This window comes from Agelaius tricolor, unplaced genomic scaffold, assembly GCF_023055355.1.
Source record: "Agelaius tricolor isolate 1412-34295 unplaced genomic scaffold, bAgeTri1.0.p SCAF_100, whole genome shotgun sequence".
Classification (NCBI taxonomy): domain Eukaryota; kingdom Metazoa; phylum Chordata; class Aves; order Passeriformes; family Icteridae; genus Agelaius; species Agelaius tricolor.
The window spans coordinates 116,859-132,020 of NW_027269360.1; the positions used below are offsets into that span (position 1 = coordinate 116,859).

The 15,162-nt window shown below is 36.1% G+C and overlaps 1 protein-coding gene and 1 long non-coding RNA gene across 3 annotated transcripts in view; both read left to right on the top strand.

Annotated features, from left to right (window-relative positions):
• Positions 1–15,162, top strand: part of ZFTRAF1 (zinc finger TRAF-type containing 1) — a 41,047-nt gene that overhangs the window by 4,722 nt on the left and 21,163 nt on the right. The window contains 1 exon segment of the mRNA XM_071419114.1: positions 13,210–13,448. Coding sequence (XP_071275215.1) covers positions 13,210–13,448 — 239 coding nt within the window.
• Positions 9,654–13,164, top strand: LOC139586001 (uncharacterized). 2 transcript variants are annotated; one of them, XR_011677420.1, is made up of 2 exons: positions 9,654–12,618; positions 12,663–13,164. It is a non-coding gene; the product is annotated as an uncharacterized lncRNA (long non-coding RNA). The 2 variants fall into 2 exon arrangements; XR_011677421.1 differs by having other exon boundaries at positions 12,727–13,164.

Here is a 15,162-nt window from a genome sequence, read left to right on the forward strand (position 1 = left end):
AGGGCCACCAAGGCCTGGGACCACCAAAGGCTCCCCCAGGGCCACCAAAGCCTTTGAAGGGGCCACCAAAAATGTCCCAGGGGCCACCAAAGTGACCTCAGGGGCCACCAAAACCATCCCAGGGTGTCCCTGTCCCCTCCGGGGCCACCAAAGTCCCCTCAGGGCCACCAAACTGTCCCAGGGCCACCAAAGTCACCTCAGGGCCACCAAAACCATCCCAGGGTGTCCCTGTCCCCTCCAGGGCCACCAAAGTGTCCCAGGGGTCACCAAGCCCCTGCCAGGGCCACCAACATCACCTCAGGGCCACCAAAACCATCCCAGAGTGGCTCTGTCCCCTCCAGGGCCACCAAAGTCCCCCCAGGTGCCACCAAGGCCTGGGGCCTCCAAAGGCTCCCCCTGGGCCACCAAGGGCTCCTTTGTCACCTCCAGGGCCACCAAAGTCCCCTCAGGGCCACCAAGGTCCCCTCCAGGGCCACCAAAGTGTCCCAGGGTGTCTCTGTCTGCCCCAGGGGCCACCAAAGTGTCCCAGGGCCACCAACCCCCTCAGGGCCACCAAAATGTCCCCAGGGGCCGCCAAACCTGCCCAGGGTCTCCCTGTCCCCTTCAGGGCCACCAAACTGTCCTGGTGGCCACCAAAGTCCCCTCCAGGGCCACCAAAGTGTCCCAGGGCCACCAAACCCCTGCCAGGGCCACCAAGGTCCCCTCCAGGGCCACCAAACCCTGCCAAGGGCCACCAGCATCACCTCATGGGCAACCAAAGTGTCCCCAGGGCCACCAGCAGCACCTCAGGGCCACCAAACCTGCCCAGGGTGTCCCTGTCCCCTCCAGGGCCACCAAAGTGTCCCAGGGCCACCAAGGGCTCCTTTGTCCCCTCCTGGGCCACCAAGGTCCCCTTGAGGGCCACCAACACCTGGGGCCACCAAATCTCTGCCAGGGCCACCAAGGTCCCCCCAGGGGCCACCAAAGTGTCCCAGGGGCCACCAAACACCCCCTTGAGGGCCACCAAAGTGTCCCAGGGCCACCAGTCTCCTCAGGGCCACCAAATCCCCCTGGGGTGTCCCTGTCCCCTCCAGGGCCACCAAATTCTCCTCAGGGGCCACCAAAAGTGTCCCAGAGTGGCCCTGTCCCCTCAGGGCCACCAAACCCTGCCAGGGCCACCAAAGTCCCCTCAGAGCCACCAAGGCCTGGGGCCACCCAAGGCTCCTCCTGGGCCACCAAGGGCTCCTTTGTCACCTCCTGGGCCACCAAAGCTCTTGAAGGGGCCACCAAAGTGTCCCAGGGGCCACCAAAGTCCCCTCAGAGTGTCCCTGTCCCTTTATGGGCCACCAAATGTCCCCAGGGGTCACCAATTCACCCCAGGGCCACCAAAGTGTCCCCAGAGGTCACCAAAGTCCCCTCAGGATGGCCCTGTCCCCTCCTGGGCCACCAAAGTCCCCCCAGGGGCCCCCAAACCTCCCCAGGGCCACCAAAGTGTCCCCAGGGCCACCAAAGTCCCCTCAAGGGCCACCAAACCCCCCTGGGGTGTCCCTGTCCTCTCAGGGCCACTAAAGTGTCCCCAGGAGTCACCAAAGTGTCCCAGGGCCACCAAAGCCCTTGAAGGGGCCACCAAAAATGTCCCAAGGGCCACCAAAGTGACCTCAGGGGCCACCAAAACCATCCCAGGGTGTCCCTGTCCCCTCCAGGGCCACCAAAGCCTGCCAGGGCCACCAAGGTCCCCTCAGGGCCACCAAACCTGCCCAGGGTGTCCCTGTCCCCTCCAGGGCCACCAAAACCCCCAGGGCCACCAAAGTGTCCTAGGGCCACCAGCATCACCTCAGGGCCACCAAACTTCCTCAAGGGCCACCAAGGTCCCCTCAGGGCCACCAAAACCATCCAGGGTGTCCCTGTCCCCTCCAAGGCCACCAAACGTTGCCAGGGGCCACCAAGGCCTCACTTTGTCCCCTCCTGGGCCACTGAATCCTCCCCAGGGCCACCAAACTGTCCCAGGGCCACCAAAACCATCCCAGGGTGTCACTGTCCCCTCCTGGGCCACCAAAGTCCCCTCAGGGCCACCAAACCTCTCCTCTAGACCTGCCTTGTCCCCTCCTGGGCCACCAATGTCCCCTTGAGGGCCACCAACACCTGGGGCCACCAAATCTCTGCCAGGGCTATCAATGTCCCCTCAGGGGCCACCAAAGTGTCCCAGGGCCACCAAAGCCTCCAGGGGCCACCAAAGTGTCCCAGGGGCCACCAAAGTCCCCTCAGGGCCACCAATGTCATCTCCTGGGCCACCAAACCTCTGCCAGGGTGTCCCTGTCCCCTCCAGGGCCACCAAAGTGTCCCAGGGGCCACCAAAGTCTCCTCAGGGCCACTAAACCCCCCTGGGGTGTCCCTGTCCCCTCCAGGGCCACCAAGGTCCCCTCAGGGCCACCAAAGTGTCCCCAGGGTGGCCCTGTCCCCTCCTGGGCCACCAAACCTCGCCAAGGGCCACCAAGGCCTCACTTTGTCCCCTCCTGGGCCACTGAATCCTCCCCAGGGCCACCAAAGTGTCCCAGGGGCCACCAAAGTCCCCTCAGGGGCCACCAAGGCCTGGGGCCACCAAAGGCTCCTTTGTCACCCCCTAGGCCACCAAAGCCCTTGAAGGGGCCACCAAAGTGTCCCAGGGGCCACCAAACTTCCTCAGGGGCCACCAAACACCCCCAGGGCCACCAAAGTCCCCTCAGGGCCACCAAGGTCCCCTCAGGGGCCACCAAACCCCCCCCTCAGGGTGGCCCTGTCCCCTCAAGGGCCACCAAACTGTCCCAAGGCCACCGAACCCTGCCAAGGGCCACCAAAGTCCCCCAGGGCCACCAAGGCCTCCTTTGTCACCCCCTGGGCCACCAAAGCCCCCAAGATGTCCCTGTCCCTTCCTGGGCCACCAATGTCCCCTTGAGGGCCACCAACACCTGGGGCCACCAAATCTCTGCCAGGGCTATCAATGTCCCCTCAGGGTGTCCCTGTCCCCTCCAGGGTCACCAAAGTGTCCCAGGGTGTCCCTGTCCCCTCCAGGGCCACCAAACTGTCCTAGGGCCACCAAGGGCCCCTCCAGGGCCACCAAAACCATCCCAGGGTGTCCCTGTCCCCTCAGGGCCACCAAGGCCTGGGGCCACCAAACTTCCTCAGGGGCCACCAAGGCCAGGCTGCATGGAGGCGTTAATTAATGAGGAGTTAATTAGTGTGGGGTAATTATTGTGGGTAATGAATGGGGGTAATTAATCTGGGGTAGTTAATGGGGGGTAATTAATGTGGGGGAATTAATGGGGGATAATTAATGGGGACTTAATTAATGGGGGTAATTAATGGGGGTTTATTAATGTGGGGTAATTAATGTGGGGTAATTAATAAGGGGTTAATTAATGGGGGTAATTAATGGGGGGTAATTAATGAGGGGTTAATTAATGTGGGGGAATTAATAGGGGTAATTAATGTGGAGTAATTAATGTGGGGATAATTAATGTGGGGTAATTAATGAGAAGTAAATTAATGGGGGGTAATGAATGGGGGTAATGAATGTAGGGTAATTAATGGGGGTAATTAATGAGGGATTAATTAATGGGGGTAATTAATGTGGGGGAATTAATGGGGTGTTAATTAATGTGGGGTAATTAATGGGGGTAATTAACGGGGGGTAATTAATGAGGGGTAATGAATGGGGGGTAATGAATGTGGGGTAATTAACGGGGAGGTCATTAATGTGGAGCAATTAATGGGGGGTAATTAATGAGGAGATAATTTATGTGGAGTAATTAATGGGGGGTAATTAATGAGGAGTTAATTAATGGGGAGTTAATTAATGAGGAGTTAATTAACGTGGGGTAATTAATGTGGGGTAATTAATGAGGAATTAATGTGGGGTATATAATGTGGGTAATTAATGTGGGGTTAATTAATGTGGGATAATTAATGTAGGGGTAATGAATGTGGGGTAATTAATGAGGAGTAAATTAATGGGGGGTCATTATTGTGGGGTAATTAATGGGGGCTAATTAATGGGGGTAATTAATGGGGGTAATTAATGGGGGTAGTTAATGAGGGGTAATTAATGAGGAGTTAATTAATGGGGGTAATTAATGTGGGGTAATGAATGTAGGGGTTAATTAATGTGGGGTAATTAATGCCAGGGTGGGATCTATGTAATTGGTATTGGTTGATTAATTAATTGATTGATTAATTGGTTGATTATTGCATCAGTTAATTAATTAAATCAATAATTAAATAAATTAATTGATTTATTGGTTGATTATTAAATAAATTATTTAATTGATTAATTGGTTGATTAGTTATTTAATGGATTAATTAAATAATTGATTAATTGGTTGATTAGTTATTTAATTGATTAATTAATTGATTAATTGGTTGACCAGTCATTTAATGGATTGATTAATTGGGTGATTCGTTATTTAATTGATTAATTAATTGATTAATTGAGGGCTTGATTGAGGAATTAATTAATTCAGGGATTGATGAATTAATTAATTCAGGGATTAATTAAATCTGGGGTTAATTAATGCCAGGCTGGGATCTATTTAATTGTTTAATTGATTGATTAATTAATTGACTAATTGGTTGATGAATTGATTAATTGGTTGATTGGTTATTTAATTGATTCATTAATGGATTAATTAAGGGATCGATTGAGGAATTAATTAATTCAGGCATTAATTAAATCTGGAGTTAATTAATGCCAGGATGGGCTCCAATGAATTGGGGATTGATTGATTAATTAATTTTTAATTAGTTGATTAATTGATGGATTGATTGGTTATTTAATTAATGAATTATTTGATTAATTGATTGATTAATATTGGGATTGATTGATTAATTGTGGGATTAATTAAATCTGGGGTTAATTAATGCCAGGGTGGGATCTATTTAATTGGTTAATTGATTGATTAATTGATTGATTAATTAATTGATTAATTCAGGGATTGATTGATTAATTCAGGGATTAATTAAATCTGGGGTTAATTAATGCCAAGATGGGATCTATTTAATTGGTTAATTGATTGATTAATTAATTGATTAATTCATTGATTAATTCAGGGATGGATTGATTGATTAATTGTGGGATTAATTAAATCTGGGCTTAATTAATGCCAGGTTTGGATCCAATTAATTTGGGATTGATTAATGGATTAATTGATTTGGCAATTAATTCTAGGATTAATTTAATTGGGTTAATTAATACCAGGGTGGGATCCCATGCATTGATTAATTGATTGATTGATTACTTAATTGAGAAATTAATTAATTGATTAATTCAGGGATTTATTGATGAATTAATTGTGGCATTAATTAAATCTGGGGTTCATTAATGCCAGGGTGGGAACCAATTAATTGGGGATTGATTGATTGATTAATGAATTAATTGATTGGTTAATTAATTTATTAATTCAGGGATTGATTGATTAATTTATTAATTGATTGAGTGATTGATTGAATAACTACTCAACTATTTAATTAATTGGTTGATTAATTGATCGATTAATTAGTTGATTAATTATGTGATTAATTGATTAATTAATTCAGGGATTGATTGATTGATTGATTAATTGTGGGATTAATTAAATCTGGGGTTAATTAATGCCAGGATAGGCTCCAATAAATCTGTTATTAATTGATTGATTAATTGGTTGATTAATTAATTAATTGAGGGATTGATTGAATAATTAAATCTGGAATTAATTAAATCTGGGGTTAATTAATGCCAGGATAGGCTCAAATGAATTGGGGATTGATTGATTATTTAATTGATTAATTAATTTATTAATTAATTGAATAATTAATTGATTAATTCAGGAATGGATTAATGAATTTTTTCTGAGATTAATTAAATCTTTGGTTAATTAATGCCAAGTTGGGACCCAATAAATTGGTTATTGATTAATTAATTGATAAAGTGATTAATTGGTTAATTAATTGATTGATTGGTCATTTAATTGATTAATTAATTGATTAATCCAGGAATTGATTGAGGAATTAATTTAGGGATTAATTAATGCAAGCATAGGAACAAACTAATTGGTTAATTGATTGATTAATTAATTGATTAATTGGCTGAATAATTGATTAATTATCTGATTGATTCATTGTTAATTGATTGATTAATCCAGGGATTGATTGATGAATAAATTCTAGGATTAATTAATTAAATGTGGAATTAATTAATGCCAGGATTGGATTTAAATAACTGATTAATCAATTGATCAATGCATTGATTAATTAATTAATAGCTTGATTAATTAATTGATTGATTCAGGGATTGATTGAGGGATTAATTAAATCTGGGATTAATTAATGCCAGGATGGGATCCAATGAATTATTTATTAATAGATTAATGAATTGATTAATTATTAATTAATTCTTAATTGAGTGCTGATTTTTAAACTCAATCTGGGATTAATTTAATATGGGATTAATGAATTGATTAATTAATTAATTATTAATTGATTATTAATTGATTAACCGATCTATTAAGTCAAGCTGGGATTAATCGATCCACGAATCAGATCAAATTAACTGATTAATTGACTAATTAATTAATTAATTAATGGGGAATATTGGGAATTAATTATGGGGAAATATTGATTAATAAATTGGGAATATTGGGAATTAATAATGGGGAAATATTGATTAATAAATGGGGAATATTTGGAATAATTAATTAATAAATATTGATTAATTAATTGGAAATATTTGGGATAATTAATGGGGAAATATTGATTAATAAATGAGGAATATTGGGAATTAATAATTAATAAATATTGATTAATAAATGGGGAATATTGGGAATAATTAACGGGGAAATATTGATTAATAAATGGGGAATATTGGGAATAATTAACGGGGAAATATTGATTAATAAATGGGGAATATTGGGAATAATTAATTAATAAATATTGATTAATAAATGGGGAATATTGGGAATAATTAATGGGGAAATATTGATTAATAAATGGGGAATATTGGGAATTAATAATTAATAAATATTGATTAATAAATGGGGAATATTGGGAATAATTAATGGGGAAATATTGATTAATAAATGGGGAATATTGGGAAAAATTAATGAGGAAATATTGATTAATAAATTGGGAATAATTAATGGGGAAATATTGATTAATAAATGGGGAATATTGGGCATTAATAATGGGGAAATATTGATTAATAAATGGGGAAAATTAGGAATAATTAATGGGGAAATATTGAATAATAAATGGGGAATATTAGGATTAATTAATGGGGAAATATTGATTAATAAATGGGGAATATTGGGATTAATTAATGGGGAAATATTGATTAATAAATGGGGAATATTGGGAATAAATAATTAATAAATATTGATTAATAAATGGGGAATATTGGGAATATATAATTAATAAATATTGATTAATAAATGGGGAATATTGGGAATAATTAATGGGGAAATATTGATTAATAAATGGGGAATATTGGGAATAAATAATTAATAAATATTGATTTATAAATGGGGAATATTGGGAATAATTAATGGGGAAATATTGATTAATAAATGGGGAATATTGGGAATATAAATTAATAAATATTGATTAATAAATGAGGAATATTGGGAATTAATAATTGGGAAATATTGATTAATAAATGGGGAATATTGGGAATTAATAATTAATAAATATTGATTAATAAATGGGGAATATTGGGAATTAATAATGGGGAAATATTGATTAATAAATGGGGAATATTGGGAATTAATAATGGGGGAAATATTGATTAATAAATGGGGAATATTGGGAATTAATTATGGGGAAATATTGATTAATAAATGAGGAATATTGGGAATTAATAATTAATAAATATTGATTAATAAATGGGGAATATTTGGAATAAATAATTAATAAATATTGCTTAATAAATTGAGAATATTGGGAATAATTAATGGGGAAATATTGATTAATAAATGGGGAATATTGGGAATAATTAATGGGGAAATATTGATTAATAAATGGGGAATATTGGGATTAATTAATGGGGGAAATATTGATTAATAAATGGGGAATATTGGGAATTAATAATGGGGAAATATTGATTAATAAATGGGGAATATTGGGAATAATTAATTAATAAATATTGATTAATAAATGGGGAATATTGGGAATAATTAATGGGAAATATTGATTAATAAATGGGGAATATTGGGAATTAATTATGGGGAAATATTGATTAATAAATGGGGAATATTGGGAATAAATAATTAATAAATATTGATTAATAAATGGGGAATATTGGGAATTAATAATGGGGAAATATTGATTAATAAATGGGGAATATTGGGAATAATTAATGGGGAAATATTGATTAATAAATGGGGAATATTGGGAATTAATAATGGGGAAATATTGATTAATAAATGGGGAATATTGGGAATAATTAATTAATAAATATTGATTAATAAATGGGGAATATTGGGAATTAATAATTAATAAATATTGATTAATAAATGGGGAATATTGGGAATTAATAATGGGGAAATATTGATTAATAAATGGGGAATATTGGGAATTAATAATGGGGAAATATTGATTAATAAATGGGGAATATTGGGAATAATTAATTAATAAATATTGATTAATTAATTGGAAATATTTGGGATAATTAATGGGGAAATATTGATTAATAAATGAGGAATATTGGGAATTAATAATTAATAAATATTGATTTATAAATGGGGAATATTGGGATTAATTAATGGGGAAATATTGATTAATAAATGGGGAATATTAGGAATAATTAATGGGGAAATATTGAATAATAAATGGGGAATATTGGGAATAAATAATTAATAAATATTGATTAATAAAGGTGGGAAATGAGGAATGAAATGGGAAAAATTAGAATTAAAAATAGGAAAAAATTGTAATTAAAAGGGTGGAAAAAAGAGAAATTAAATGAAAAAATAAAAATTAAAAAGGGGAAAAAAATTGGAATTAAAAGGGTGGAAAAATGAGAAATTAAATGGAAAAATAAGAATAAAAAATGGGAAAAAATTCAAATTAAAACCATTTAAAATATTTGAAATTAAATAGAAAAATAAGAATAAAAAATGGATAAAAATTGAAATTAAAATGGTGAAAAAATGAGAAATTAAATGGAAAAAATTCAATAAAAAATTGGAAAAATTGCAATTAAAAATGTTTAAAAAATTCGAAATTAAAGGGAAAAATAAGAATAAAAAATGGGAAAAATTGAAATTAAAAAGGTGAAAAAATAAGAATAAAAAATTGGAAGGAATTGGAATTAAAAAGTTGGAAAATGAGAAATTCAATGGAAAAATACCAATAAAAATGGGAAAAATTGCAATTAAAAAGGTGGAAAAATGAGAATAAAAATAGGACAAAAATTGGAAAAAATTGGAATTAAAAAGGTGAAAAAATGAGAAATTACATGGAAAAATTCAAATTAAAAATGTTTAAAAAATTCGAAATTAAATGGAAAAATAAGAATAAAAAATATGGAAAAAATTGCAATTAAAAAACATTTAAAATATTTGAAATTCACCAGAAAAATAAGAATAAAAAATGGATAAAAATTGGAATTTAAATGGTGAAAAAATAAGTATAAAAAATGGGAAAAAATTGGAATTAAAAAGGTGGAAAAATAGGAATAAAAATAGGAAAATTGAATTAAAAATGTGTAAAAAATTCGAAATTAAATGGAAAAATAAGGATAAAAAATGGGGAAAAAATAGAATTAAAAATGCTTTAAAAACTCGAAATTGAGTGGAAAAATTCCAATAAAAATTGGTAAAAAATGCAATTAAAAAGGTGGAAAAATGAGAAATTGAATGGGAAAATACCAATAAAAAATGGGAAAAAATTGGAATTAAAAAGGTGGAAAAATAAGAATAAAAAATGGGAAAAAATTGGAATTAAAAATGTTTAAAAACTCGAAATTAAAGGGAAAAATAAGGATTAAAAATGGGAAAAAATTGGAATTAAAATGGCGTAAAAATTCGAAATTACATGGAAAAAATCCAATTAAAAATATGGAAAAAATTGAATTAAAAATGCGTAAAAATTCGAAATTAAAGGGAAAAATAAGAATAAAAAATGGGAAAAAATTAGAATTAAAAAGGTGGAAAAATGAGAAATTAAATGGAAAAAATCCAATAAAAAATGGGAAAAAAAATGGAATTAAAAAGGTGAAAAATGAGAAATTAAATGGAAAAATAAAAATAAAAAATGGATAAAAATTGGAATTAAAATGGCAGAAAAATGAGAAATTATTGGAAAAAATCCAATAAAAATGGGAAAAATTTGAAATTAAAATGGCGGAAAAATGAGAAATTAATTGGAAGAAATCCAATAAAAAATGGGAAAAAATTGGAATTAAAAATGTGGAAAAATGAGAAATTGAGTGGAAAAATTTCAATTAAAAATGTGGAAAATTGCAATTAAAAATGTTTAAAATATTTTAAATTAAATGGAAAAGTAAGGATTAAAAATAGGAAAAAATTGGAATTAAAAAGGTGGAAAAATGGGAAAGTGAATGGGAAAATACCAATAAAAAATTGGGAAAAATTGCAATTAAGAAGGTGGAAAAATAAGAATAAAAATGGGAAAAATTGCAATTAAAATGGTGAAAAAATGAGAAATTAGATGGAAAAATACCAATAAAAAATGGAAAAAAATTCAAATTAAAACCATTTAAAATATTTGAAATTAAATAGAGAAATAAGAATAAAAAATGGATAAAATGCAATTAAAAAGGTGGAAAAATAAGAATAAAAAATGGGAGAAATTGAATTAAAAATGCGTAAAAAATTGGAAATTAAATGGAAAAAAATCCAACAAAAAATGGAAAAAAAATTGCAATTAAAAATGGTTAAAATATTCGAAATTAAATGGAAAAATAAAAATAAAAAGGGGAAAAATTGCAATTAAAAAGGTGGAAAAATGAGAAATTAATTGGAAGAAATCCAATTAAAAATGGGAAAAAATTGGAATTAAAAGGTGAAAAAATAAGAATAAAAAATGGAAAAAAATGAGATTAAAAAGGTGGAAAAAAGACAAATTAATTGGAAAAAAATCCAATTAAAAATATGGAAAAAATTCAATTAAAATGGCGTAAAAATTCGAAATTAAATGGAAAAAAATCCAATAAAAAATGGAAAAAATTCAAATTAAAACCATTTAAAAAACTCGAAATTTAATGAAAAAAACAAAATTTAAAAATGGGAAAAAATTCAATTAAAAAGGTGGAAAAATAAGAATAAAAAATGAGAAAAAATTGCAATTAAAAAGGTGGAAAAATATGAATAAAAAATAGGAAAAATTGAATTAAAAATGCGTAAAAAATTCGAAATTAAATGAAAAAAATCAACAAAAATTGGAAAAAAAAATCAAATTAAATACATTTTAAAAATCCAAAATTAAACAGAAAAATAAAAATAAGAAATAGATAAAGATTGGAATTAAAATGGTGGAAAAATGAGAAATTACATGGAAAAAATCCAATAAAAATGGGAAAAAATTGAAATTAAAATGGCGGAAAAATAAGAATAAAAATGGGAAAATTTTCAATTAAAAAGGTGGAAAATTGGAATTAAAATGACGTAAAAACTCAAAATTAAATGAAAAAAATCAACAAAAAATATGGAAAAAATTGCAATTAAAACCATTTAAAATATTCCAAATTCACCAAAAAAACAAGAATAAAAATAGGAAAAAATTGCAATTAAAATGGCGGAAAAATGAGAAATTACATGGAAAAAATCCAATAAAAATGGGAAAAAATTGAATTAAAAATGCGTAAAAAATTCAAAATTAAATGGAAAAAAATCAACAAAAAATATGGAAAAAATTGCAATTAAAACAATTTAAAAAATCTGAAATTAAATGGAAAAACGAATAAAAAATGGAGAGAATTGGATTAAAAAGGTGAAAAAATAAGAATAAAAAATGGGGAAAATTGCAATTAAAAGGGTGGGAAAAGAAGGAATTGAATGGCAAAATAAGAATAAAAAATGGGAAAAAATTGGAATTAAAAAGGTGGAAAAATGAGAAATTAAATGGAAAAATAAAAATAAAAAATGGATAAAAATTGGAATTAAAATGGCGGAAAAATGAGAAATTAAATAGAAAAATACCAATAAAAAATGGGGGAAAATTCAAATTAAAAACGCTTAAAAAACCCCAAAATTCACCAGAAAAAGAAAAATAAAAAATGGATAAAAATTGCAATTAAAAAGGTGGAAAAATGAGAAATTGAGTGGAAAAATTTCAATTAAAAATGTGGAAAATTGCAATTAAAAATGTTTAAAATATTTTAAATTAAATGGAAAAGTAAGGATTAAAAATAGGAAAAAATTGGAATTAAAAAGGTGGAAAAATGGGAAAGTGAATGGGAAAATACCAATAAAAAATTGGGAAAAATTGCAATTAAGAAGGTGGAAAAATAAGAATAAAAATGGGAAAAATTGCAATTAAAATGGTGAAAAAATGAGAAATTAGATGGAAAAATACCAATAAAAATGGGAAAAATTGGAAATTAAATTCATTTAAAAATTCGAAATTAAATAGAAAAATAAGAATAAAAAATGGGAAAAAAATGGAATTAAAAGGGTGAAAAAATAAGAATAAAAATGGGAAAAAAATCAATTTAAAAGGTGGAAAATGAGAAATTCAATGGAAAAATACCAATAAAAATGGGGGAAAAATGGAGTTGAAAAGGTGAAAAAATGAGAAATTATTGGAAAAATACCAATAAAAATGGGAAAAAAATTGGAATTAAAATATGGAAAAAGAAGAATAAAAATGGGACAAAAATTTGAAAAAATTGGAAATAAAATGGTGGAAAAATTACAAATTAAATGGAAAAACAACAACAAAAATGGAGAAAAATTCAAATGAAAAACATTTAAAAAATTTGAAATTAAATGGAAAAATAAGGATTAAAAATAGGAAAAAATTATGATTTAAAAAACTGGAAAATGAGAAATTTAGTGGGAAAAATTCCATAAAAAATGGGAAAAAATTGAAATTAAAATGGCGTAAAAAATTCGAAATTCAATGAAAAAAAACCCCCAAAAAAATCCAAAAAAATTCAAATTAAAACCATTTAAAAACCCCAAAATTCCCCCAAAAACCAAGACTAAAAATAAATATAAATTCCAATTAACCCTTTAAATCCCATTTTTTTTTGCCATTCCTCAGTGCACCAACGGGCACCTGATGTGCGCCGGCTGCTTCATCCACCTGCTGGCCGACTCTCGGCTGAAGGAGGAGCAGGCCACGTGTCCCAACTGCCGCTGCGAGATCTCCAAGAGCCTCTGCTGCCGCAACCTGGCCGTGGAGAAGGCGGTCAGCGAGCTGCCGGCCGAGTGCGGCTTCTGCGCCCGCCAGTTCCCCCGCTCGCTCCTCGAGCGCCACCAGAAGGACGAGTGCCAGGACAGGTCTTGAAGAAATTTTTTGGGGGTTTTTTGGAGGTTTTATGGAGTCTCCAGGTGTTGTTTGGTGGAGTCCAGGTGGTTTTTGGAGGTTCCCTGGTGGTTTGGGGTGGTTTTGGGTGGTGGGACACCAGGAACATCTCGAGATCTTCATTGGATCCACAGCACAAGGAGTGGCAGGAAAGCTGAAAGATTTTATGGGGTTTCTAAGGGGTTTTGGTGGAGTCCAGGTGGTTTGGGGTGGTTTGGAGGTGGTTTGGGGTGGTTTTGGGTGGTGGGACACCAGGAACATCTCGAGATCTTCATTGGATCCACAGCAGAAGCAGTGTCAGGATGGGTGAAGGATGTTATGGGGTTTTTGAAGGATTTTTGGTGGTTCTGGGGTGGTTTTTGGTGGTTTTGGGGTGGTGGGACACCTCAAAGTTCTTGAGATCTTTGGAGCTCCACCAGAAGGACAAGTGCCAGGACAGGTCCGGGGGAATTTGGGATTTGGGTTTTTGGAGGTTTTATGGAGTCTCCAGGTGTTGTTTGGTGGAGTCCAGGTGGTTTGGGGTGGTTTGGAGGTGGTTTGGGGTGGTTTTGGGTGGTGGGACACCTCAAAGTTCTCGAGATCTTTGGAGCACCATCAGAAGGAGGTGTGGGATGATGGGAGAAGAAGTTTTGGAGTTTTCTAAGGATGTTTTAGGGTTCTGGGGTGGTTTTGGGTCTATTCGAGGTGGTTTTGGTGGTTTTGGGTGGTGGGACACCAGGAACATCTCGAGATCTTCATTGGATCCACAGCAGAAGGAGTGTGAGGAGACCTGAAGGAGTTTATGAGGTTTTGTAAGGATTTTTGGTGGTTTCAAGATAGTTTTGTTGGTTTGGAGGTGGTTTTTGGTGGTTTTTGGGTGCTGGGACACCTCAAAGTTCTGGAGATCTTCACTGGATCACCCCCAGTAGGACCATCAGTGTGGCCGATGGATGGGAATGGTCCTGGCTGGGAATTCTCCAATTTTTTGGGGGATTTTTGGTGGATTTTGGGGCCGGTTTGGTGCTGGTGGGATGTGGCCGTGGAGAAGGCGGTCAGCGAGCTGCCGGCCGAGTGCGGCTTCTGCGCCCGCCAGTTCCCCCGGTCCCTCCTCGAGCGCCACCAGAAGGACGAGTGCCAGGACAGGTCTGGGATTTTGGGAATTTTTGGGAATTTTTTGGGGGTTTTTTGGAGGTTTTATGGAGTCTCCGGGTGTTGTTTGGTGGAGTCCAGGTGGTTTTTGGAGGATCCGAGGTGGTTTGGGGTGGTTTTGGGTGGTGGGACACCTCAAAGTTCTCGAGATCTTCATTGGATCCACAGCAGAACAAGTGTGAGGAGAAGTGAAGGATTTTATGGAGTCTCCAGGTGTTGTTTGGTGGAGTCCAGGTGGTTTGGGGTGGTTTGGAGATGGTTTGGGGTGGTTTTGGGTGGTGGGACACCAGGAACATCTCGAGATCTTCATTGGATCCACAGCACAAGGAGTAGGAGGAGAGCTGAAGGATTTTATGGAGTCTCCAGGTGTTGTTTGGTGGAGTCCAGGTGGTTTTTGGAGGTTCCGAGGTGGTTTGGGGTGGTTTTGGGTGGTGGGACACCAGGAACATCTCGAGATCTTCATTGGATCCACAGCAGAAGCAGTGTCAGGATGGGTGAAGGATTTTATGGGGTTTCTAAGGGGTTTTGGTGGATTCCTGGTGGTTTTGGGTCTTTTCAAGG